General features: G+C 41.0%; 1 protein-coding gene, 1 non-coding gene and 1 pseudogene across 9 annotated transcripts; all 3 read left to right on the forward strand.

Moving 5' to 3' along the window:
- The first annotated feature begins 1,519 nt into the window (after positions 1-1,519).
- LOC147870860 (uncharacterized) lies at positions 1,520-18,534 on the forward strand. 8 transcript variants are annotated; one of them, XM_087341778.1, is made up of 8 exons: positions 1,520-1,657; positions 4,166-4,303; positions 4,693-4,860; positions 5,530-5,664; positions 7,006-7,124; positions 10,202-10,361; positions 10,562-10,768; positions 11,034-18,534. In XM_087341778.1, the coding sequence occupies exon 8, from the start codon at positions 13,597-13,599 to the stop codon at positions 14,074-14,076; it is 480 nt and encodes a 159-aa protein (XP_087197904.1). In that variant the 5' UTR covers positions 1,520-1,657; positions 4,166-4,303; positions 4,693-4,860; positions 5,530-5,664; positions 7,006-7,124; positions 10,202-10,361; positions 10,562-10,768; positions 11,034-13,596; the 3' UTR covers positions 14,077-18,534. The 8 variants fall into 8 exon arrangements, 5 of the variants coding, with proteins under 5 accessions (XP_087197904.1, XP_087197906.1, XP_087197905.1 ...); XR_015533102.1 differs by having other exon boundaries at positions 5,564-5,664; positions 10,562-11,051; XM_087341780.1 differs by lacking the exon at positions 10,562-10,768 and having other exon boundaries at positions 5,530-5,820; positions 7,010-7,124; positions 11,034-12,658.
- Positions 18,535-21,035: 2,501 nt separating this feature from the next.
- LOC147870861 (U2 spliceosomal RNA) lies at positions 21,036-21,221 on the forward strand. Its single transcript, XR_015533107.1, has one exon. It is a non-coding gene; the product is annotated as a U2 spliceosomal RNA (small nuclear RNA).
- Positions 21,222-24,373: 3,152 nt separating this feature from the next.
- On the forward strand, positions 24,374-24,553 carry LOC147870862 (U2 spliceosomal RNA; annotated as a pseudogene).
- The last annotated feature ends 2,567 nt before the right edge of the window (positions 24,554-27,120 follow it).

A 27,120-nucleotide genomic window follows, 5' to 3' on the forward strand; every position in this document is an offset into this window, starting at 1 on the left:
TCCAGCCTGCTGTCATTTCTTTGGCGTTCAATTCAAACATTCCCTTCATCGCCCAATTCTCGAACACTCCGAGTATTGCTCTTCCCTTAAGCTGGGCTGTCAAGTATTTTGTACGGTGAAGAAAGCCTGAAGGCACTTCATTTTACGATGCACGTTCTCAAAAAGGGAAATATTAACACTAAAATTCTAGCCTACACGTCACTAGTGCGTCCGATTCTGGAATATGGGGCTGCGTGCTGGGATCCTTACAGGGAGTTAGAACGGGTGCAAAAGAAAGCATGTAAATTTGCATATCATAAGAACTGAAAGATAGCACGTATGTAGTAAGTATGCTTCTTGAACATTTATGTAAGTCACTAGACAGTTCACATTAACAACAAATTCCATCATCTAATTCCCTTAAACATGCTCGGAGCAGCAAAGTCTCTTATCTCTTTCTTCTTGGCAAAATCAGGAGCAAAACATTTCCACAGACACCCTGTATCTGGTAGGATGATCGTTCACCTCTGCTTAGGCATGTAAACGTGAAGCCAGTAATCAAGCTAGTCGGCTTTGGCTCTCAGAGGGCTGTTTCGCCATGGATTATTATAGTAAAATAGAAACTGACTCTGGCTGCAGAAGGTGCTACTGGTATTCGCATTGTGTTAGTTTGGTGTTTGGACGACTAGATACAGTCTGACACTTAGATAAAAAATATTTTATGGAAATACTTTATAAATTTAAAATATCCACAAAGTGCAAATATGAAAATTAAAGAGTTTCAATCCAAATTAATTGGCATTTAAGGATTATAATTCTTTTGTTAAATAGTAAACTCTTGAACTATTATATTAATGGCAGTAGAGATAAGATTTTTATGAAGAATAGACTGAAAAACTAAAAGAGATAGGATAGAAAATGAAAAATGAAAGATAATCTAAGTCAAATGCCATGCAAGAGAAACTAACAAAAGAACGGAATTAGATGGTATGGGCAATGATTTATTAAGAATGAATAATAGACAAATCCCAAAAAAGGCTTGGAACATGAAAATGAAAGGAAAATGTTCACAATGGAGGCTGTGATAAAGATGGGAATGTGTGCCAGGATGTACGCGATCTAGTGGCGAAATGTGGGTTATTTGTTTCATAGTGCTTCGTGCTAATTTAATTGTGCTGTAGTTTTCGATCCTAGCCGTCCTCTCGCGGCGTCGCTTTCATAAATTATTCGAAGATTTTTAGGTTATGAATATGTTTGTTAGCTGGTTTCTTATAGATGAAGTTGGTAGGAGCTTTTTGGCCTTCATATGTCTGTAGTTCCTGACGTTAATAAGAGGGAAGATGTCACTAATGGCAGTCACGGAATTTCTCTTCAGCAACCCCGTTGCTACTTATGAGTTTACAATCTGTGGAGTGGTATTTCAGGCAGCATTTCGTTCGATGGTTGCAGTGGAGTGTGCGCGGACGGAGACATGTACTTCTGCGCTGATGTCGGTAGATGGCAGGAGAGCTTTAAGAATAACTTCATTTGAGTTTAGTTCCTGATATTAATAAGAGGGAAGATGTTACTAATGGCAGTCACGGAATTACTCTTCAAACCCCGTTGCTGCTTATGTGATTACAATCTGAGGAGCAGTATCTAGTGGCAAATATGCCAGAAGCATTCACGAGCAGAAGAGGTATGTGCATGTTACACTTAGTTACAACCTCATTGTCTCTCGTTTCCTAAATTGTGAGCCTCTCGTACAGGCAATGCTTCGTTCTTTCATAACAGGAGTACGTCTGTTCAAGTAGATTTATGTGGAGTGTTGTTTTGTAGGAGATGATGATGCAGTACTTGTGTTGTTGCTGATTTCACGGTTGTTGTGAAAGGCAGAAATCTTGTTATCACAAGTGAGGGACAAGTTCTGCCCATTGAAAAGATTGGTCGTATTGCAGTTGTCAGGGGCCATGCTGTTGAACAGTTTACTTTCAAGTCAAAACTTTGTCATTATGCGTTTTTGTATTTGTTTTTGCCCATTACTGGGTACAGGTGTGATAACAAGAAAGACGCAAGATTACTTCCCTCGTAAAAACACAGATACACAGAAAATAAAATATTGATTTTGTAGTTTTAAATCTAAATGCAGTTTGTTCCTATTTATTGTTTATTCTGGCCTACTTCTTCAAGGTTGTTGGTTTGTTTGTTGAGGTTCGTCATCCTCGAATTATAATCTGTTTTGATGATTTAGATACTTGTGTTGCTGTAGATCTCTTTTCTTCCCATGTTCACTCATGTTTTACAAAATTAAACAAAACTTTTGTCACTTACTCTGATGTGACCCTTCTTACATCTTCCTGTTTTACATTCGAACCACTTCCAGCAACAGAATGCTACTTTGTCATACAGCAAGTACGCACTAAAGAATAGATTGTCTGCTTACACAATTGATAGTGACACTATGCAGTCTGAAAAGATTCAGTGCTTTGCATTGCTGATGATGTAAACATTTTGTCATACATTCTAAATGAGGGAAAAAACCTTATTTTATACATAAGCATTTGTACTAGCTCTTATTTGGTTGCTACTAGGAAAACTGCTTTTTGTGGACTGTAACTGCTTATAGATAAAGACAAGATGTTTACACAGAATTTGTATGGAAACATTTTGTCCTAACCCATTTAGACTCTGAAGAAGTATCATTAATTATTTCTGTGGAAAGTGAAAACTGGTATCACATTTTTCCCAAAGTGTTTTATTTCTGTATATTATATGTTTAGAAAAGTGGTTCTCAAACAAAAGTTTTGTCTGGGCCATATTCACTTTTACATAACATTTACATGTAATTGTGCCAAAATCTAAGTAGACTGTGATAATTTTTTTAACGTCTTGTTTCCTTTGTTTCTTCTGTGAAACATTCCACAAGTTCTAAAAGTAACATAATTAAAAGTAGAAGTGCAGGTAGAATAAGAATATTCTACTGGTTTATCCCCTCAGAATATTCTCCTATTAAATCCATACAGTTCTACCATTGGTGCTAACCAAACAGTAAAGAGTTTTTGAAGATCATTTTGAGTGCTGCTGTTTAATGTCTTGAATTTAGTGTATATGGTATCCTTTTAAACAGTTCTTGAGTTTGAGAAATAAAAAAATTGTTAGGAGGCAAGAAGATTAGAGGTTTGATTATTGTTATCTATGTTGTATGTTGGGAAACCTGAAGGGAAGAGACCGCTGGGGAGACCTAGATGTAGATGGGAGGATAATCTATGGGAGGTAGGAGTTGAAGGAAACTGGATTTTGTTGGCCCAGGACAGGGTCCGGTGGAGGGCTTTGGTTAATTCGGTGATGAATGCTACTTTGTCATACAGCAAGTACGCACTAAAGAATAGATTGTCTGCTCACACAATTGATAGTGAGACTATGCAGTCTGAAAAGATTCAGTGCTTTGTATTGCTGATGATGTAAACATTTTGTCATACATTCTAAATGAGGGAAAAAACCTTATTTTATACATAAGCATTTGTACTAGCTCTTATTTGGTTGCTACTAGGAATACTGCTCTCTGTGGACTGTAACTGCTTATAGATAAAGACAAGATGTTTACACAGAATTTAACAACTTCACAGCTTAACATATTTATCCAAATACCATGCAATGCTGAATAAAACTTGCACTCTGAATTTTATGGCACTTACAAGAGCAAATTAGTATTTGAATTAAACTAATATTGACTGATAAATTATATTAATGTATCCAATATATTGTGCAATGGTTAATGAAATGACAACCAACATGAAAAATATTAAACTAAATAAAAGATGGATTTACTCTATTCATCATGACAATTAATTATTTCCTTGCGTGATTTAAAGTTTTCATGGCAGTGGTGATGTTGGCAGCTCCTGTGAATGATGTTGCCAGGCTTAATGCTTTATCTTGTATATTCTCCTTTGTGTTATCCAAATCATATTCTCTTATTATGAGCATCCAGTCATGTAAAAATGTTATATAAGAGATGTGCAAGGTATTTGTAAGGATACTGTTTTATCATTTAAGCAGTTCATTATGACATAGATGTAGTGTTCATTTCAGTGTTTTTATATAAATTACATAAACACGCATTTATCAATACAATTCAACAGTGATGATGATAATGATATAATTCAGTCCTTTGAAGTATGTCCTCTGTGTTACGTGTGTATTCTAGGCCACATTACATCAGTTCCTGTATGGACTGAATTCGTGTTCACCAGACACACTCCTGAAAGTTGGGGCAGCGTATCCTGAAATGGCAGTACAGGAGAAAGCTGTTGACACGTTTGTTGAGCTCCTGAGGAAGGACCAGGTACTTATTTTATGGTATTCAACTACTGACAGGATTGAAAAATATAAGATTGCTGATTAAAGAATTTTATCTGTTGGGGTAGTTGGAGGATTGTTGGTTATTTTTGAGGTTAGTGTTTACAAATGGAAGAAAACCCAGAACCCTGTGAGTAATAAAGCTAACTTCTAGACCATGGTAAAAGTATCCATGAAGATAGTGAAAATTAATTAGGTAACAAATTCTTTTAAATCAATTGTTCAGTAGTTACAGGTTACACTGAAGTCTGATGACACATATGACAAAACTAAAGTAACTTATGATTAGTATTTTTGTGCTAAACTAATAATAATGTATACCATTGTGTAACTTGGAATATTTTAATGTTAATTTATTCATTATTTTGTTGACAGCTTGATGAAAATGTCACAGCTGAGGCTTTGGAACTCTGTGTTGCCTATTTCAACACTGTTTATCCAGTACTGAGACTAAAATGAACCAAACCTATCTCCTGGGAGATAGTGGAAGGGCCTTGTCATCAGCATGCGACAGGTGCTGCTGTGATCAAGACCTTAATACAGGTATTGTTCCCTCCTGTGAATGAATACAGCGAAACTCATTGTTACGCAGTGCTGTTAACTCACCAGAAAAGTTGTAGATCATGGGAAATGGATAAGTTGCTATACTTTGCAGACTATGAGATGCACCAGAATAGAAGACATGTCCAAGTTTTAGAGTGAAACTTTCACGAAAATAACTACTGTACCTCTGGACTATTTGGTTCATACAAATGTTAGGCAGCATTTTCCAGAAAAGATTAATACTGCAACAGATTTCAACATCTTTCACTTGTTTTAAACTATTAATTTGAAGTAATCAAGAATTAGTGCTACTTTTTCCAATGTAAATTATTATGTGAGGCTATAATACTATTTATATATTCATGTACATGAGATGCAGGATATTTCATTAAGGACTGACACACATTTGTGTCATAGTGTGTAAGAAACGCTTCCAAATGAGTGTGTAAGACATTGCATACTTCCCCCCCTTTCCATCCAGCAAAAGTATTTCTTACCATCTCATCTGATATTACGCAGTCTCTCAAGTTAAAACAATATGAGAGTCAGTATTGTGAAAAGAGTTGAGAAACTATGCCATTTGCCACAGGAAATTTTCAGCTGAAACTATGAATCTGCCTTATGCTTTTGACACGTGTTGAAGGTGTTAACATTACATTTCTTGTGAAGGTGCAGTCTGTCTTGGATTTGTGTTGCTGGTCAGGAATCCGAAGACATGGGTTCTCTAAGCCAGTACCCGGTTACTTCTGTGGATGTGATACAGCAGCAGCGGAAGCAGATTCGGCTTCGCATTCCACAGGAAGGGTCAGTAACTCGACTTGGCTTCTCACATGATGTTACGGCTATGCCACAGCAATGCTGTCTCCATGCAGCAAAAGTGATGGAAACTCTGCAGGACTTAGTAAAGGCTTCCCTTCAGCAAATTGCACTTGGTCTTTATAAAATATGTGACTTAGGCAAGTAGAACAAATTTATATTACTGGACTACCTTTTACATGTTCTTTACAAGAAATGCATCAGTTGAATGGGGGAATTGTTTGTTGTATTTGGAGACCCACATGGTCCCACACCTTAAATTTCGGCAATATGACTTTGACTTCTTGTATGAATCGTATACTGGGTAATTCAGCATGACAACCAACAGGACGGACATTGTGGTGTTAAGATAGATAGATAGCACTGACGCAAGATTGACCTACGAAATCACGCACTGTCACATACTATGCTTAATTAAACATGAGGTAATCACCGGCGAAAGTGTAAGTCATTCAAACCATCCACCAATCGGAGGACAATATTCGGATTTCACACTGCCAGTTGTACTACTTTTATGAGCATAAAAGAAGGCGAATTTCAAACGGTATTCTTCAAGACGAGCAGCAGGAAAGCCAACACTAACATGCATGCTGTGCACTGTGGTCATCGTATGTGAGTATTGTCTGTAATTCTGTTCACTGAAACGTCACTAAAAGTTATTAAAGTCAATCAGAGCTAGTAAAATACTGCTGGAAATTGTTACAGAGTATCAGTTTAGGAACTGGTTCTGGTTGAGTAAGTCATAGGTTAAGTACAGGTTAGTCATATATTATATTATGGTTGTAGGGTTTATATGTGTATATTGGGATAATCAGTAATTATTGTTTAGAATCATTTGAATTATTCGTATAAAATATATAATCATATTATTAGAAGCATAGTTTAATTAATTAACGGCCACCACTCGTCTTACCCACCTCCAATATCACCACCACGCAGGTGTGTATACAGCAGTGATGAGTCCACTGCCTGGGCATAATTTCTACTCAATCCTGATTTGTCTGCTAGAAGCTTTATTAGATGCAGTAACTAAATATGCAATTTACTGAAAATGGTTCATTTTCGTGCGTGTTCCAATAATTATAAACGTGATTGAACATCTCAGTTGAAGGTTTTCACAAATTATGACACTCAGAAAGTTGTTTATGCATTTAGATATTTTGTGTATTTGATATGTAAAACAGTCCCTCTTTTAATTGAAAACTTCTGAATTGTAGTGTGTGTGGTATTTGAAAGGTACAATAAGTTGGACATAATTCTATGACATCCTGAATTAAACTACGTAGGTTTATTTATGTGTTGTTAATGTGACTGTAAACTTTCTCGCAGGCAGAGCCATTGGAACTAGAAGCAACACGAGAAAGGATTGAAGAACTGCTGAATCCAGAGTGTCAACAAATGAAACAACTTTAACTGCAGAATATCAGACTGCGAGATACTTTAGTGAGGTAAGAAATCGCAAATCGGACAAGTAGGTGGGCGATGCTGTAAATTCAATCAACATCCATCAGGCTTTGCTATTTGCACTGTTTATGTCTCTCTGACAAGTGCACTCATTAAGTTGCCATGTGGTATTAGACTTATGACAGTTGAATGATAATGGTAACAAAAATTGTTTGGTAAAGTTGCCCCTGTGCCAAAGTACCATGCCTTAAAGCTGCATTTATTGTTAACATTGAAACTAGATGGAGATGAGTGGGTAGCATCATGCTTAGTTTGCTTTACTCACAGGATATGAACCCTGTTAAACCTTAAATAAGAGGTTTTCTTAGTCTCATGTCCAGTCTTTGGATATAGTGGTAGCAAGGAGAAAACTTTTCCAGGCGGAATATTTGTGCTTGATTTCTTTTGCACTTTTGTTTTGCCACATAAATCTGGTCGAACAAATTGAGCAGTAAAAACATTACAATTAATTAACACGCATTAGTGTGATTACTTAAAGCACTCATGGTCAGTCACATCAGAACTCAACAGTGAACCAAAAAAGTTGCTTCAAGCATGTGACGTACATCAACAACGAACAGAAATTCAAACATGGCCGAGAGAAGAATCATTCATTACTTTTTAGTTTATTGCACTCTCCATTTTAAACGGCGTCCAGATACGTGCATGAAGCCAGGCATGAACGTGTAATAAAAGGGCTCAACCCCGCTCTGTTCTTGTACACACAAGAAATTCTGCCCGCCTCTTCAAGCCTTTGCTTTGGTCTGTTCACCCAAGATGTGATCGATGTGTGGGGACGGATTCTCATTCTCCACTCTACGTATTGAACGACGTCTTCTTTATTTATTCTTGTCAGTCTTGTATTTTTGCGTTGCATTTCTACTTCCAGGGCGCCTAAGCCATCGCTGTGCACATTGCAATGTCGAAGGCGGCCCCGGTTCTAGCTAAGTGTTAAGTAGCGAGTACATTTTTCCAACACTGACTGCTTTGCATTGCTTATATTTAAATGAAACTAGGATAAATTGAACAAAAACAATTTTTGCAATGTCTTTGTAAAAAAACAAAACATAAACTGGAATCTGAATGTACACTTTTTCATGAGAAATGTACAGAGTATGTTTGTTAGCACGTGTAAACTACATGTGACAGAGACCCTTGAATTAAGAATCAATACAAATCAAAGTTCCTTTCAAGAATTAACGACGTGGACTTGAGTTTGTCGGATTCCTGGAATGATCTGCCAGCACTTTCATGTTAATCAGTGGAAATGCATCGGTGCGAGAAATGGCTATTTCACACCCCTGAAACAGAAAGGAATTGGGAAGAAGTAGATAAAAGAATTGTGTTTTTCAGGAAGTCGAACTAAAAACCATCTGTTCACTTTGCTTATAAAAGCCATGCAGTTGATATGTTCGGAAACAATTTCAAAGCTTAAAAAGCCACATCATCGAAATACAAATGAAAGCCCTGCATTTGCATCTTCGCATGCAACACGATTTGCAGCTCAAGTTAGGACTCGGACAGGAAAACCCTGCTCCAGATTCCAAGATATCGTTCAAAGGAAACATTAATCATCTTCTGCATTTTTGCGTTTTGAAGTGGGTGCTGACACAGACTGCTGGGTGTTAATGCTTCATAGTGTGGTGACCAACATCTTGGAATCAGAGAGTTTGTCATGTGTGAAAGGCTGTAAGTTGCAGGTACTCTCGGCTTTGGCCGCAGCTTGTCACCAAAGATGTGATTCCTCTTCCTGGAAAGAATATGGTTTTGCCTTTTATCAGCTTCATTCCATTTCATATTCTCAGTTCAAGCTAATGCCACAGGAAGAACTTCAAAACGTCAGTCATTCTGCATTTGTTCCGCAGCAGATAGGGGGGCTCTGCAGTTTCACTCATTTAGCAAGTGCGGTGGGTCGACTTGAGGTGTTTACACAGATGTTGGGGATAACTTGTAGGCATGTAATTGCTAGCGCCCACCGACAATCTGTTCGGTGATGAAGACGTAGTCACTCGGTGTGTTATAGATGCTCGTGCAGTACAATCCGGTGACTGATGGGCTATGTGGTAAATGTGCGCCAGGATGTAGGCGATCTAGTGGCGAAATGTGGGTTATTTGTTTCATAGTGCTTCTTGCAAATTTTATTTTCTGTAGTTTCCGAACCTAGCTATCCTTTCGCGGTGTTGCTTTCATAAATTATTCGAAGATTTTTAGGTTATGTATATGTTTGGTAGTTGGTTTTTTATAGGTGAAGTTGGTAGGAGCTTTTTGGCCTTCATATGTCTGTAGTCTGGCAGTCACGGAAATACTACCCAGCACCCTCGTTGCTACTTATGAGTTTACAATCTGTGGAGTGATATTTCAGGTAGCATTTCGTTCGGCAGTGGAGTGGAGTGTGCGCGGACGGACATCTACTTCATAGCTGATGTCGGTAGATGACAGGAATGTTCGTCAGGGTGCGCATATAACGATCATTGAATATCCCTCGTGCTCCGGCGGTGGCGGGATGTGTTCGCTGTTTTTCAGACGTTGCCGTCCCTGCGTATGAGAAAATGGCTTAGGTGTTGCGGTGCTCTTGTGTTTTTCCGTCGGCGTGATTGTAGGATGCATTCTCAGTCCAGTGCAGATTTATTATTTATTATGAAATAAATAATTAATAGTTTGTGAAAGGAATTTAAGTGTAGGTCATGCATTGTGTAGTCACCTCTCACCAGCCCATAGCTAATCCCTTTATTGACTGAGCTGTCTGAGCAAACAAAAGTATTTGTTGTTAATTAACTATATTATCAAACCCACACTAATCTTAGCATCACAACACAAGACAGTTCTTCGTGAAAATAATCTTACAATGTCACACTGTTATTGTGTAACACGCTTTTACTCTCTGATCTCCTCGTTTCATTCTAGCTCTAATTAACGTTTTATAACATTGAAACAATTGTGACACTTTCTGGATAATACATCAGTTCTGACCTGCACCAAGTGATGCACCACTTGATGTCTTTATGCTCATAATATTCAGTTTCAGAGACAAATTGGTATCCCAGCAGTTACTAATTATTCCTTTGCATGTATGTTGTTACAGAATGCGGGACCTGTCTGCTCACGAGAAGCACGAGTTTCAAAAACTGCAGAAGGATCTGGATCTAAGGAAGTCTGAGATTGCCGAGCTTGCTCGCACTAAAGAGAAACTGAGCTCAAGAGTAGAAGAAATGGATAACCAAATTTCTGATTTGCAGGAGCAGGTACGCAGTTCAGGTGCACTCTTACTAAGGTGCTGCTAGTGTGTCTTGTTTGCTGTTTAAGTCACATATTTCCTCATTGTGTAATATCCTAAATTATGGATACTTCATTTTCAAGCACTGTAATTTGTGTTATTTCCTTAAATTAAGGGATTATATTTCATAAGCATAGGAAAGATATTTAGAGAACAGGTCTAACTTAGGTTGATGCAGCTCTGGGGGGCAGAGGAAATGGTTCAACAATTGGCAGACTCCAAACTTACCCTTGAAGAACGTGTGAAGGATTTGGAAGAAGCCGTAGCAGATTTAGAGGCCTTGCAAGACATGAATCAACAGCTCCAAGAAGGTAGCCGAGAACTGAAAGTGGATCTTGCTAATTTTGTCCATGACAAATGAGAAGAAATTTATGGGCGAGTTACTGCAGTGTTTCTTAGTCTTTTCTACATGGTTTTACACTGAAATATAGTTCAGTATTTCTCAGCACATGTATTGTTGTAAAATTATGTGTATGTTTATGCAGAAATCATATTCAGTTTTGTTTCGCACTTGAAAAAATTTGTAGATTGACATTTTAAGACCAAGTAATAAATGATAAAAGTTACAGAAAATAAAATATTCTGAAAATATTGATGCTACTGCCTGTGTTTAAGAGAATCACACAATTATATATTCCAGACACAGCGAGAAAAGGAAGCAGCTTTAGAAACACTGGCAGACCGAGAAATTACCATTGCCAAGTTCCATGAACTGGTCCAGCAGAGTCAGGAGCTGCAGCATCGGTTGGACAGGGAATCCACAAAACCTGTTTCTGGTCTTCCAGAGATCCTAGATTTTAAGGCATGTGTTTTCCTATGTTTTAGAAAGAAAATGTGAACTGTTTCTTGTAGGCGTTTAGTATGTCACAGTTTGTGGGTTTCACCTGAAATTGTTAGGGAGAATGAAAAAGTATGATCTAATTGGAATGGTTCAAGACAGAGTGCAGCAGTGTCTTATATGAGAGAGAGTGTTTAGGTGCCATGGTAGATTTAAACAGATGTTAGTAATGCAATATATACCATGCTGAGTTATATGTCAACACATGTTATTTGCTGGAGGATTAACTATCTGGTAACACAATTTGAAGGTTGAACACCTGTAATGCCAAAACCTGTCATTGGACATGATCCTGATCCACTTCAATTCATTCATTTCATTGAGATTATTTTAATATTATCCTGAGGAAGAAGGTTGGTTAAATTTGACTGAATTTTCCTCAGTGTCTCTGGGTGAATGCCAATACAGTACCTAAAAAAAGGATATCATTTGCTATTATATTCCAATTTTATTCAGTACACTAAATAATCTTTGCAGTTAAACCACTGTCATTAAATAAAGTAAAAGTCAGACAGTTCCATCCTCTTACCTTTTCCTGGGTCTTCCAGGAGGATTCTCCACCAAAATTCAGTGTATATTAATTTATGATAATTATAATTTTATTGCCATAACAGTATTAGCTGAGGTGTGATGTACCAGTAATAATAGTTTTGTTCCTTTAGAAAATGTTTACAGAAAGTAAAGCCCGTAAAAAGGCAATTGATTTGGAGCTTCGATGCCTTGATGTTCAGCAGTCAAATCAACACGTGCAGTATCTAGCGGCAAATATGCCTGAAGCATTCACGAGCAGGGGAGGTATGTGCATGTTAAACTTAGTTACATCCTCATTGTCTCTCGTTTCCTAAATTGTGAGCCTCTCCTACAGGCAATGCTTCGTTCTTTCATAACAGGAGTACGTCTGTTCAAGTAGATTTATGTGGAGTGTTGTTTTGTAGGAGACCATGATGCAGTACTTGTGTTGTTGCTGATTTCACGGTTGTTGTGAAAGGCAGAAATCTTGTTATCACAAGTGAGGTACAAGTTCTGCCCATTGAAAAGATTGGTCGTATTGCAGTTGTCAGGGGCCATGCTGTTGAACAGTTTACTTTCAAGTCAAGACTTTGTCATTATGCATATATTGTATTTGTTTTTGCCCATTACTGGGTACAGGTGTGATAACAAGAAAGACGCAAGATTACTTCCCTCGTAAAAACACAGATACACAGAAAGTAAAATATTAATTTTGTAGTTTTAAATCTAAATGCAGTTTGTTCCTATTTATTGTTTATTCTGGCCTACTTCTTCAAGGTTGTTGGTTTGTTTGTTGAGGTTCGTCATCCTCGAATTATAATCTGTTTTGATGATTTAGATACATGTGTTGCTGTAGATCTCTTTTCTTCCCATGTTCACTCATGTTTTACAAAATTAAACAAAACTTTTGTCACTTACTCTGATGTGACCCTTCTTACATCTTCCTGTATTACATTCGAACCACTTCCAGCAACAGAATGCTACTTTGTCATACAGCAAGTACGCACTGAAGAATAGATTGTCTGCTTACACAATTGATAGTGACACTATGCAGTCTGAAAAGATTCAGTGCTTTGTATTGCTGATGATGTAAACATTTTGTCATACATTCGAAATGAGGGAAAAAACCTTATTTTATACATAAGCATTTGTACTAGCTCTTATTTGGTTGCTACTAGGAATACTGCTTTCTGTGGACTGTAACTGCTTATAGATAAAGACAAGATGTTTACACAGAATTTAACAATTTCACAGCTTAACATATTTATCCAAATACCATGCAATGCTGAATAAAACTTGCACTCTGAATTTTATGGCACTTACAAGAGCAAATTAGTATTTGAATTAAACTAATATTGACTGATAAATTATATTAATGTGAGAGGAAGTGATGGGAAACGACCAATTTGGATTCAGGAGAGGAAGAGGAACCAGAGATGCCATCGGAGTTATGAGAATAATTTCAGAGAGCGTTCTCGATGTCAAGGAAGAAGTATGTGCCTGCTTCATCGATTGGAAGAAGGCTTTCGATTGAGTAAAATGGAAGAAATTAATGAGGATCCTACAGAGAATTGGAATTGATTGGAGAGACAGAAGACAAATCAAAAACCTGTACATGCAGCAAAAAGTCAAAGTGAGACTGGATTCAGGAGACACCAACAGCGTTGAGATTGGTAGAGGTGTAAGACAGGGATGCTGCTTATCACCAATTCTTTTTAACCTGTATGGGGAATGGCTTGCCAAGGAAGCTCTGGAGGGAACAGGAGACTTCAAAATTGGAGGAAGAGTGATAAAGACTGTATAGTATGCAGACGACTTAGTAGTATTGGCGAAGGAAGAGGAGGAATTACAGAACATGATGGACAAGTTAGTGGAGACAGGTAGAGAGTATGGAATGGAAATCAACATTGAAAAATCAAAGGTAATGAGGATAGCACCGAGAGCAGAACCATTGAACGTTGTAATTGGAAACCAACAGATGGAGAATGTGGAGCATTTCAAGTTCTTGGGAAGCATAATCACGACGGACGCCCTATGCACCAAGGAAGTAAAAGCAAGGATATCCATGGCCAAGGCAGCTTTCGTCAAGAAGAGGATACTTCTCACTAGCAAGTTGGGCTTGGAGATGAAGAAGAAACTAGTGAAGTGTTACGTATGGAGCAGAGACTTGGACACTCAGGAAGAAGGAACAGAAATACCTGGAGAGTTTCGAAATGTGGTGTTGGAGAAGAATAGAGAAGATCAGGTGGACGGATCGAGTGACCAACGAAGAAGTATTGAGGAGAGTCAACGAGCAAAGAAACATTCTGCAGGCGATTACACGAAGGAAAGCTAACTGGCTGGGACATATTATGAGAAGGAATGGATTAATGAGTGATATCATCGAAGGCGAGGTTGAAGGAAAGCGAGGACTGGGAAGAAGATTGATACAGCTAACCGACGACCTTAAACAAGGAAAGAAGATGACGTTCCAGGAATTAAAGCGAGAAGCCGAGAATAGGGACAACTGGAGAGCTATTTTTGGGCAGAGCAATGGACCTGTCGTAAGACAGAACACTTAATAATAATAATACATACAGAGTAATAGAAAAATGTAACAGCTGTAATCAAACGGGGAACTCAGAGTATGTTTCCGAGGTAGAATCAAATACAGAATTAGCTTAACAGATCATAAGCCGGGCCTCAAAGAAGACTTTACGCCTTATAACTGCATTGTACCTGGACAATACAGCACTAGAAAGTGTCATTAAACAAGACGTGGTTAACACAACACATCATTTATTCCCGCCCGAGTCCATTGTGTTAAAAGACTGCAGATTAATATCGAATTTAGACAATCGAAACCCTAGTGTTCTTGGACAGTGACTTCAGAAGAAATTAAGGCCCTTAGAATATTTGAAAGAAGGAAGATTAGAAAAATCCGTGGTCCCATAAAAGATGGAGAAACCTGGAAAAAAACTCTAAAGGAGATAGAGGATGTAATATGTTGTGAAATTTATAAAACCTCTGACAGATGACGTGGACATAAAGGAAGAAGAGATGTAGAGATGAGGCTGAAGATGATTCGAAAATCATGGGAAAAAGAAATTGGTATAACGGGGCTAAGGACCACTAAGAATGAAGGGAAAATGCACTGAAATCCAAGGTCCTCAACGACCCTAGGGCTTGAATCGAAGAAGAATGTTGTCGAATGGCAGGAAGATTAAATGAATCAGTTGTAAAGGATATGGAGGGAAGTGGTCGTGGCTTAACTTTATGTACAATCCATTGATTGTCTTAAATTCGTCCATCACCCTCGAAGCAGTTCCCCTGGGAGTGAACACAACGATCCCAGCGCCGCTGCCAAGCCTGCAAGCATCCCTGGAAATCTTTCTTTGTCAGCCTGTCAAGCACCATCTGCGATTCTGCCTGAATCTCTTCTATCGTCTCAAATCTCCTTCCCTTTAGTGGAATTTTCATCTTTGGGAAGAGGAAGAAGTCACACGGCGAATATGGAGGGTGCGGGATGACGGCCATGGTGTTTGAGGCCAAAAACTGGCGAACTTTGAGGGCGGTGTGCGCTGGCGTTGTCATGATGCGTCGCATGTGGAGTTCTTCCTTTAGAATCAGCTGACAGGTCCCTTAGCCTATCCCAACAATGTCGCACAAGACGTTGATGGTACGACGTCGATCTTCGTGAATGACCTGCCGAATCTTCGTAACATTTTCGGGCGTTGTGCTCGAAGATGGTCGTCCAGAAAGCTCGTCATCATCGACAGTGGTGAATGCCACACAAAAGTTTGTGCACGACCCATTGCGGACTCCCCAAATACTTGCTTTAGCATTTCATAGGTTTCCGTAACCGTTTTGGCGAGTCATTGGCAAAATTTGATTTGTTCATGAAAATCCGCCATTCCGAAATCGCAGGAAGGTCGGTGTAATGCACTACCGAAACGCCCGTAACTAAGAAACAAATGCTAATTCGATGATGCCGGCTGGCACACTGATTCACTATGAATGTAGGCCGCACCACCTAGCGGCAGAAGCTCGTACTACATCCGGTTCGCCCTCTATTGACACAGTCTGGAAACCTTCCGATTGCACCTCGTATAATAATGTCTCCGTTTAATGCCAGACACGGGTCAGAGAAATACACTGGCCAATAACTTCAACTCTGACTCTCACCTTCACGTGGTCCACGCTGTTAAGCTGAGTAACTCACTTGAAGATTGGGTGAAAACCCCAGATAACAAACGAGAGGAAGGGGTTTACTGAGGTGCCTCGGATAATCTGAGAAGCAGCTTAATGAGCTAGGAGTTAATAGTGCAGGTTAATTCCTCAAGACCGCGACGAAATATTGGCGTCCACGTCCACGTCTCTAGTTAGCTTGGACACTGCAACTGATGTTGGACAGCGGAGGGGATCAGTATCGAGCCAGGGCGAAAGGCGACTCACTCCTTTTCCGACCTGGTGTCAATAAGTTGAAGGCATGGCCCGTATGGCTTGGTTCCAACACCGCGGGGCAGAAGAGAGAGAGGCCTCACTGCACTATGGACCACATGATCACCAAAACGAGCAGAAAAGCCGATGAGGATTTTGTTTTGTCGAGCGACCCGACCGACGACGCACTGGAGGAATTATGGTCATTTTAAATCTGATAATCACTGGGTTTATTTCTCAGGCAGCGCTGAAATCAGCCGCAATGGATTCGCTATTGTGATGAGGCAGTAATTTCCTCGTCATGCCAGCATTTAATTGTGACCTTAGAGCGACAGAATGGTGTTTGACGTTCATCGTCTGTATTCGGTGATTTCAACCTTGAAATTTTTTTGGGAGGACGTGTCCTGGACCGGAGACCGGCTCACCTGATTCAGACTTCCGGGGGTTCTGCCCTTGCAGACTTCCGAAATGTCAGCGAGGGCTTCAGTTCACACTACAAAAACGCTCGTTTACATGTGATCACATTCGTTATAACAGGAACGGATTTGTTGTTCAGGAATTTACATCGAAACTTGTTCTTAGTAAGCAGTCCGACCCATAATTTTATGTTTTTCATGAAACTATTTCATAAAAGGACCGCGTTTGAGGAGATGGTATTTTTTAAAATTAAATTTGCTGTTATAAATGTCTGGCGAATTCAGTTTTGGTCAATGACGGACACATAACAGTCTACTTTACGAAACACTCACGACGAACTTTCTGTAAATTTTTACACGACATGAAACGTCAACAATTTTCAATTCTGACATTTTTTTAGTTATCTAAAGTGTTTGAAGAAATATCACGTGTCCAGGTGTAAGCTAGCGTAACATTTTAAGGAACTTGTAATTTTATTTATTCATAACATAAAAAGGATGCTCTTGAGTAAAATTCAAAGCATTGCCGCTGTTGTAAACTGCCCTATCACTATAAAACCAGGTGTCAAAATGGCGATTAGTCTCACACTAACTTGTATTTGTAAATTAACTCTGTTCAAATGTAATTTAATTTCATTATTGGCTTATCTGCAACACGCTATTCTTCGTGCATTCACTTCCCGCTTTATCGATGGTCTGACACGCGGTAAAATATGACCCTATTAACAACTCTTCGTAATCTGATGCAGTGATTATGATGATTTTTGTTGGGCCCAAAATGGAAGATTCCTCCGAAATGAAAATGTGACACGGTCGTCAACAACAGAGCTAATGGAGGTTATTCTGCAAAACAACCTGTTAATTAACAGCACACCAATCCGTATAAATAGGCAATGTTCCCGTCGAATGTAAGCCGACGAACGTTGAAACCACATAATTTATTTCAGGAGAATATATATATATTGATCTTACATACCAAATAAGAATTTTGGTATCTCCATTATTCAGTTATAAAACACTTTATTTCCTTGAATACTTTAGTTTTACAAGATTTTGAATGGATAAGAACACAAAACAAACAAACAGGCATGGTCTACAATAGTACTACGTAGTCTCTCACTGTTGGCAAGAAACTCGGAAGTCTGTGCCAAAAGAGAATCTTTTGAATCTTGGAATATTACACCAGGTACATTAGTTTGTAATAGGTAAAATAATATAATATGTCTGTCTGTCTGTCCATCGTTATTTTCAGCCTAATAGGTCGTGCTGCCATGTATCAGTTATAGTATGAACTATTTGATTTTTTAAATTACAATGATGATTATTAAGTGATAATCTGATAATTTTTTTACATGATTGTTTAATTATTCTGGATATTATTAGCTGATGTTTTGATGAAAATTATGGTATATTATTAATTATGATTTGATGACTGACGAATGTGATGATTATATATTACACTAGATTGTATTATTGCATAATTTTATATTTGTTTCGAGTATCGACCAACATTTCATATTTCTATGTTCTTTAGTAATTAGAGTAAAAGGCAGAAAATCACAATATTTCACACACGAATGCCATGCATTAATTGCAAGGAATGTATTATAATTTCTGTGAATATTTACCAATAAGCAGTAGCAAATTTGAAATGGGTTTTGCAAAGTTGTGTACTTCGGGATGCCCCTTTATAAGTTGTTGTAAAAACGGATACCATTACGACATCCGAACGCAGGCATTAATTCCTAGAAGAAATCTCGTGTTGTGAAGGGACACGCTATTTTACAGGAACCTTGAAAAATATAAGGGCATTAACAGCTGCTGCCCTGGAAATGGCGTCTTTAAACCAGAACGCCTTCCCATCTGCCGCGTAGAATTATATGATCCCAGACTTGAGACAATTTACAGAGCCATTAACTAATTTTATATGTATCACATATCACATTATTTGTTCTAGCATTCATTTTCCGTTACAGGTAAAGAGGAGGACTGCTTGTTATTTAGATGTTTTCTAAAATCAAATCACGTCTTAAGACAATTCCAAGGATAAAGGAAATCTTAAGATTTGCTACAAGATTTTACCACATGCACCACAAAGTAGGAAAAAGATCGGTGGAACTCGATCTGCCACTTCGTTCACTCAATGAGGGAGTCTGAAGACATCTTTGATATAAAGTTGTATCGGACAGGCATTTATGCTTACTTATGAAGCAGGCCTCTGCCCCTGCTCCTTTCATTTTCCAAGCCCCCGCGAGGGGTGGAGGGCCCCAGTCTTTCGCTTTGTCTTCTGGAAAATTTCTGCTTACTTTTATTGGTAGACGAACGTTATACATTGTGGCCAAATATGAAGAAACACCTGGAAATTTGCTCAGGTTACATTTCTGGTAGATGAAAAGTATTTTGAGGACCATTTTCATTTTTCACGTGTGACCACAATATTTGTTCATCGCTTCCGATTTATTTATTAATATTACACTCCAATTTCCTCTCTTGTCTTGTAAAAATTACTGAGGACGCGATCACTACGTCCGACTCTTGTGATGCCTGTCATCTGGGATTGTACGTTATGTAGTCCGGTAAAAATTAGCCAACGTTTCAGAGGTGCTACCTGCCTCCATCATCAGGCCTTGGCGACAGCAAAGAATGTAAATTGGAATAAACGTTTTGAAAAATTCGCATCAGCAAGGTTCCTGAAACTTGCGGTTTGAAGTGAATCTCCGTTCATTTGTGGAATCACTCGGCCGAGTCATGGAAGTCATCAGCTGCATTTGTCTTGTTCAAGCGATGGGTGGAAATCCATTCCGCTCAGGCCTTCGAAATCCTTGTTGGATGCTAATGGCTCTTCGGAGAACCTGTTCAGGAGCGTGAGGGGTTGAAAGCAGAGAGCGAGCTATAGTCTCCGCACCAAGGGGCAACAACCTCACGATATAGCCACTAGATGGCAGTATGTGTTAAACTGTATTTATTTAAGAATATTAAAGTAATGAAGAGTTTAATAATAATTATTTAAATTCTAATGATGTGTGTAAGCTTTAGTTTTTTCGATTTGCATCTGGTTCATTTTAATGTAGCAAAGAATGACGAAGCATAATGCTGAAGTTTAGCGTCGAGGAACAAAGGCCGGTGACAGGCGATGTCGGAAAGAGCATTTAACGTCCGGAAATGTTTTAAATGGTATCGCTTCTCGGCCTTTCGGGCTTAGATCAAAGTGTAGTATGCTGCGGGCCGTGGTGGGGCGGCGCGTGCGACCTGGTGGACTACCTCAACGGCCGCCTGGACGGTGACTTCGCCAGTGAAAGTGTCGAGGTCACCAACGTCTGGACGCGCCTTCGAACCGCCACCAGGCGCATCAGGCCGAAGATGGCTGTGGGGTGGGCCCTCGACGCTGACCAGCACCCGCAGCTGCAGCTCAACGCCTCTGCCCTGCGAGTGAAGGATGCGGAGACCGCCCTAACGCATGCCATCAGGGGCCATTTCCGGCAGCGCCTGCTCAGCAAACCCGATCAGGGCAAGGTCTACGCGGTGACGAGTGCCTCGACGCCGCCAAACCATTTTATGCGGAGCGGGAATTTTACTCGCTTCGCGGAGTGGCGGTTCGTGCACCGAGCCCGCCTCGACTGTGTGCCCCTGAACGGGTCCCGGCGCTGGGGGAACGGGGTGAAGGCGTGCCGCAGGTGTGGGTATGAGAACGAGACCCTGCCGCACGTCCTGAACCACTGCAAGCCGCACTTCGCCACCATCACCCGCCGTCACAACGCGGTCCTTGGTCGGCTCGTCAAGGCGCTCAAGCCTTCGAGCGGGACCACGGTCCGCGTGAACCAGACCGTGCCAGGTTTCAACGACGGTCTTCGGCCCGACCTCTTTATTCTTAATGAGGCGGAGAAGACCGCCGCGATAATCGATGTGGCTACGCCGTTTGAAAATCGGTACGCCGCATTTGAAGCCGCGCGGAATGGCAAGAAGGTCAAATACGACCACATTGCGAGCCACCTGCGTCAGCAGGGCTACGATGTGGTCGTAGATGCCTTCCTTGTTGGGGCGCTGGGTGGATGGGATCCGGCGAACGAGCGGCTCATCAGCCAGCTGCGCCTTGGGCACCGCTACTGCCATCTTATGCGGCGCCTAATGTGCACGGACGCTATCCGCTGGAGTAGGGACATCTATGTCGAGCACGTGACAGGGGTCAGGCAATACGCCGAAGGCCGAGCCATCCCTGACGGTGCGCACGATGTGGATGTGCACTTCTCTGGCGGGGAGCGGTAACCCCCCCCCCCTTTTGTGTTTTACCAAGATTTACTATGTCAGTGACATATTGGGTGTTTCGACATATGTCCATGAACCAATGACCGCATCAATGTATGTGTGACAATTATGAGAGTCTAAAAACTGTGTAGAGTGTTAAGAGGTGGAGATATGTATACCACCTAATTCATGTTTTATATTACCGATTATTGTATTTATTATTTTTAAGCATTCTCTAAATAAAGTTAATCTGTTCTTATCAGCTTGATTTCTGATATATTCTGCATCGCAGAATAAGTAAATTGAACTACTTTTTGTAAAATGACTGGTGTTTAGAAGCTTGCTTCACTCCGGTCGCGGATCGACCTGGTATTGCAGTTTTGCCGGGTTCGGTCCACCGTTACGTGTTTCATGGTTGGTGGTGTACTTTACTTTTAGACGAAGCAGACGAAGGAAGAATATTTATTGAGACTCCTGTAATGTTTATGGCGGTTAAAGTGGACGTTTAAATGTTGATAGATCTTCTAAGCGATATAACTGAAGAGGTTAAGTTTCCACTCAGTGATTTCTTATGTGAACTGAAGAAAATCACGGAAGCCTAGGTTATGATATTGTACCTCCACGTCGGTCGTTGGAGAATACAGGCCACAGACACCAAGCTGACACCGATACAAGACACACAGTGACACCGCCAAATACAAGTGCCTTAGTGCCCGACGTCGCCACTCCACAAAATCAAGAGGGCGACTCCTCAGCCTCCATATCAGAACACTCAAGGAGAGACGAGGATATAGAAACACCATCGATGCACGAAGAGGAGGATATCGGTATCGACGTAAACGATAGATCTAAGATACACGAATTCCTCCCAAGGCTACAAGACGTCCTAACAAGTGGAACCTCCGATGTGAACTGGGAAAGGTTTCAAGAGACCCTACGAGAAGTAACAGAAAGGGTCAAGGCAATAGTATAGATCCCAGTCCATCACAGCACAGTGAGGAGACTTAACATAAACCCAGAAGATCCAAAGTATATACAAAAACTCTACAAACGAAACAGAAGAAAGGCCATCCGGACCATTCTGGGAGAGGACGGTAGGCGGTGCTCAATTGATAGACAAGTGGTAGAAAACCACTTTAAGGAGACGGCAGCACGCAAGACTTGTGACCAGACCCTCTATGAGAATGTTGACGCTCCGGAGGAAAGGAACTGCATACCGACCTCCAGGATTACACCTGACGAAGTAGCGAGGAAGCTGAAGAAATGTGAAAATACAGCTCCTGGTGACGACCGCATCACATATAAGCACTGGAAGACGGTCGATCCAGCATGTACAGCTCTCGCTACAATATTCAATATATGTATGAAATACGAGAGTATACCAGACGACTGGAAGACGTCGGTCACAGTCTTGATTCACAAGAAGGGCGACCATAATGACATCACCAATTGGCGCCCAATAGCAATATACAAACTATTCGCAGGCGTGCTAGCCAGAAGATTGAATGCCTGGTTGGAGAGTAACGCGGTACTATCACCGGCGCAGAAGGGATTGCTGCCACATGACGGAGTCTTCGAACACAACTACGCATTAAGGAGAATGTTTGATAAGACCAGGACAGACAAAGGCGAATTTATAGCTACCTGGATCGACTTCTCCAATGCATTTGGCTCCGTTCCGCATGACGCCATCTTTGCGGGTCTCAACAGGATGAAAGCTGGTGCAATGTTTGTAAACTTAATTAAGAGCATGTACCGTGACACGAAGACCAGAATATTGACAGGCAATGAACCAACCAGTGACATATGTAAGGGTGCCCCATCAGTGGCCTCCTATTTAACATTGCAATTGACCCAATTATAAGGAACCTGCAGGGTCAGGAGGCAAATCACAGGGTACTAGCTTATGCTGATGACTTAGTAATACTGGCTGAAACGCCCGAACAAATGCAGATAAGTCTGGATGAAGTAGAGAGACTGGCAGGGAAAATAAATATAAAAATTAATCCTGCAAAGTCATTCTCACTGCATTTGTCGGGGGAGACACCAACCGGCACGAGAGAGTCCATCTTCAATATCTGCAATGAACCCATCAGGAACTTAAGAGATGGTGAATTCGACAAGTTCCTGGGAATGCCGGTTGGATTCCAGATCACAAAAGACTTAAGGGAGCCAGCGCGACTGATGGAAGCTGCCAACTATCTTAGGGCCAGCATCAAGAAGACCTTGAATGTACCTCAAGAGGCGTCCAACGACTACATATACGGTCCAGTCAAGGCCGGATGTGCAGGAATACCGGAGGCAGCTGCTGATTCCGATAACTACCTGATAGATAATGCCTTTAAGCTCCTGACATCTAAAGATCAGACGATCAAGGAGCTAGCATTAGAAGATCTGCAGACCACCGTGCAGAAGAGAGTTGGACGCCAGGTAGATCAGCAAGACCTAGCCGCTTATTTAACCGGAGAGAACGAGGGCGATTTCAGGCGAAACACCAACGCCATCTCGTGTGCATGGACGAATGCGAGAAAAGCCTCCACGAGAAAAGAAGTGGAGTGGGCATTTGAAAACTCGAAACCCTCACTGACGTTCGACGGCAAAACCCTGCACGACAAACACAGGCAGAAAGTGCCAAAGGGAGAAGCACATGAAGCGACTGTGTGAGTTGCCAAGCCAGGGGAAGGCGATGGAATGTGTTACGGCCGACCCAGCGAGCTCTCACTTCTTCCGAACGGGCCTCTACACCAGATTTGCAGACTGGAGGTTCGTCCACCGAGCGCGGCTGAACGGAAGGAGTTACAATGAACCCAACAGTGACAAAAGCTGCAGAAGATGTGGCTACGAAAGGGAGACCCTGCCACACGTCATCAACCACTGCATGAGATACTCTGATATGATCACCAGAAGACATAACGCAGTGGTAAGCAGGGTCAGGAAAGCAGCTGAGGGTAAGTTCTCGATTGTGACTGAAAATGAGGCCGTACAGGGACATCTGAGGCCAGGCTTGGTCATTGCGAAGGACAATAAGGCAATGATCATTGACATCACAATCCCGTTCGAGAACAGGATGGAAGCCATCAAGGACGCTAGAACCAGGAAAATAGAGAAATATCAGGATCTAGCGAGTGCCCTGAGTGGGCGATTCGAAGAAGTTAAAGTTGACGCAATCGTTCTCGGTTCGTTGGGATCCTGGGACCCCGAGAACGATAAGGTTATGAAGACTATGTGCTCGCGTAAGTATATGAACCTATTCAAGAAACTTTGTGTGTCGGACGTCATTCGCTACTCCAGGGACATATACGTTGAGCACATTACAGGAGTCCGACAACAATGAGCAAGTACCCTGACTGGGGTTTTCCCGTGGTTTTCCTCAGTCTCCCAAGGCCAATGCCGGGGTAATAGCTCAAGGCCACGGCGTATCTGGAAGCTACAAGACAAGGAAGCTACAAACTTCCATTGGACAATTGTGTTGAATGCTGAGTTCTTGCATGAAGTTTGTTCTTGCATGATACATTATGCATGTAAATTGTTTAATTGTTACCATTATGCATGTAAATTGTTAATATTTGATAAATAAAAGATCTGTTCTTATCAGCTTGATTTCTGATATATTCTGCATCGCAGAATAAGTAAATTGAACTACTTTTTGTAAAATGACTGGAGTTTAGAAGCTTGCTTCACTCCGGTCGCTGATCGACCTGGTATTGCAGTTTTGCCGGGTTCGGTCCACCGTTACATGTTTCATGGTTGGTGGTGTACTTTACTTTTAGACGAAGCAGACGAAGGAAGAATATTTATTGAGACTCCTGTAATGTATATGGCGGTTAAAGTGGACGTTTAAATGTTGACAGATCTTCTAAGCGATATAACTGAAGAGGTTAAGTTTCCACTCAGTGATTTCTTATGTGAACTGAAGAAAATCACGGAAGCCTAGGTTATGATATTGTACCTCCACGTCGGTCGAACTCGGGACAGCGCAAATACGCAGCTGGTTTGACAACCACTCGACTGTGACTTGCGTTAGTACGCCTCTGCATTCTGTTTGGTTTAATCTGTGGACCTAGACTTTAGAATAATCTTTGGTAAACTGTTCAGCGCCTTGGATCTGTGCTTATGAACACGTGTTCGTGTTAAGTGGATTCATACAGTGGACGTCTGGTCATCAAACGACGTTTGGCGCCAGTCTGGAGACGTCTGATGCGACGCATTTGTATAGGAGAGTTCTGATACCACTTATCAACACATCGATTTATTTCCACGCTCGCAGGCCCTATCATGAGGAATGTGTGTAATTGCCCACAAGTCTTATAAGTGAAGATGATTTAGAAGTACGAGAGAAATAGCCTTATCTCTCTTTATGTAGCAGAGAAATATTCTGGCAAAGAAACAGGTGTTGATGTACGTACGTTCCTAACCGACCAACCCAAAGAAGAATTGTTGGCCCATCTGTGTTACTAAGAAAACCGAAGTAAGGTTCTTTGATTCATGGATTCATACCACACATCTTACCAAAGGCTCTGAATGCACGAAGGCGTGTGTGTTGATACCTTGGATGCTGCGGTCGTGGATTTGAATCTTGCTCGAGGCATAAATGTTTTTCCTGTGACGTGTCTTAGCGAGAATCCGACCAATCGTTCAAGGAGTAGAGAACAGCATTCTGAAATTTTATAGCCCTGATGATGGAGGCAGCAAAGACCTCTTAAAAGTCGATAAACATCTACAAGACTGCACGGCCCAACAACCCAGAAGACAGGAATCTTCATATTCTGATGATGGAGGCAGGATGACCTCTGAAACGTTGGTTAACATCGACCAGACTACACAGCGCAACAACCAAGAAGACAGAAATCTTCATACTCTGATGACGGAGGCAGTATGACCTTCGAAACGTTGGTTAACATCGTCCAGACTACACAGCGCAACAACCAAGAAGACAGAAATCTTCATACTCTGATGATGGTGGCAGTATGACCTCCTAAACATTGGCAAACATCGACCAGACTACACAGCGCAACAACCCAAAAGACAGAAATCTTCATATTCATCGCCCTGATGATGGAGGCAGTATGACCTCTGAAACGTTTTTTAACATGGACCAGACTACACGGCGCATCAACCCAGAAGACAGAAATCTTCATACTCTGATGATGGAGGCAGTATGACCTCTGAAACGTTGGTTAACATCTACCAGACTACACAGTGCAACAACCCAAAAGACAGAAATCTTCATATTCATCGCCCTGATGATGGAGGCAGTATGACCTCTGAAACGTTTTTTAACATGGACCAGACTACACGGCGCATCAACCCAGAAGACAGAAATCTTCATACTCTGATGATGGAGGCAGTATGACCTCTGAAACGTTGGTTAACATCGACCAGACTACACAGCGCAATAACCCAAAAGACAGAAATCTTCATATTCATCGCCCTGATGATGGAGGCAGTATGACCTCTGAAACGTTTTTTAACATGGACCAGACTACACGGCGCATCAACCCAGAAGACAGAAATCTTCATACTCTGATGATGGAGGCAGTATGACCTCTGAAACGTTGGTTAACATCTACCAGACTACACAGTGCAACAACCCAAAAGACAGAAATCTTCATATTCATCGCCCTGATGATGGAGGCAGTATGACCTCTGAAACGTTTTTTAACATGGACCAGACTACACGGCGCATCAACCCAGAAGACAGAAATCTTCATACTCTGATGATGGAGGCAGTATGACCTCTGAAACGTTGGTTAACATCTACCAGACTACACAGTGCAACAACCCAAAAGACAGAAATCTTCATATTCATCGCCCTGATGATGGAGGCAGTATGACCTCTGAAACGTTTTTTAACATGGACCAGACTACACGGCGCATCAACCCAGAAGACAGAAATCTTCATACTCTGATGATGGAGGCCGTATGACCTCTGAAACGTTGGTTAACATCTACCAGACTACACAGTGCAACAACCCAAAAGACAGAAATCTTCATATTCATCGCCCTGATGATGGAGGCAGTATGACCTCTGAAACGTTTTTTAACATGGACCAGACTACACGGCGCATCAACCCAGAAGACAGAAATCTTCATACTCTGATGATGGAGGCAGTATGACCTCTGAAACGTTGGTTAACATCTACCAGACTACACAGTGCAACAACCCAAAAGACAGAAATCTTCATATTCATCGCCCTGATGATGGAGGCAGTATGACCTCTGAAACGTTTTTTAACATGGACCAGACTACACGGCGCATCAACCCAGAAGACAGAAATCTTCATACTCTGATGATGGAGGCA

Source organism: Zootermopsis nevadensis, unplaced genomic scaffold (genome assembly GCF_977971745.1).
Source record: "Zootermopsis nevadensis isolate Lab colony 2312 unplaced genomic scaffold, Znev_1.0 Znev_ptg000088c, whole genome shotgun sequence".
Taxonomy (NCBI): Eukaryota; Metazoa; Arthropoda; class Insecta; order Blattodea; family Termopsidae; genus Zootermopsis; species Zootermopsis nevadensis.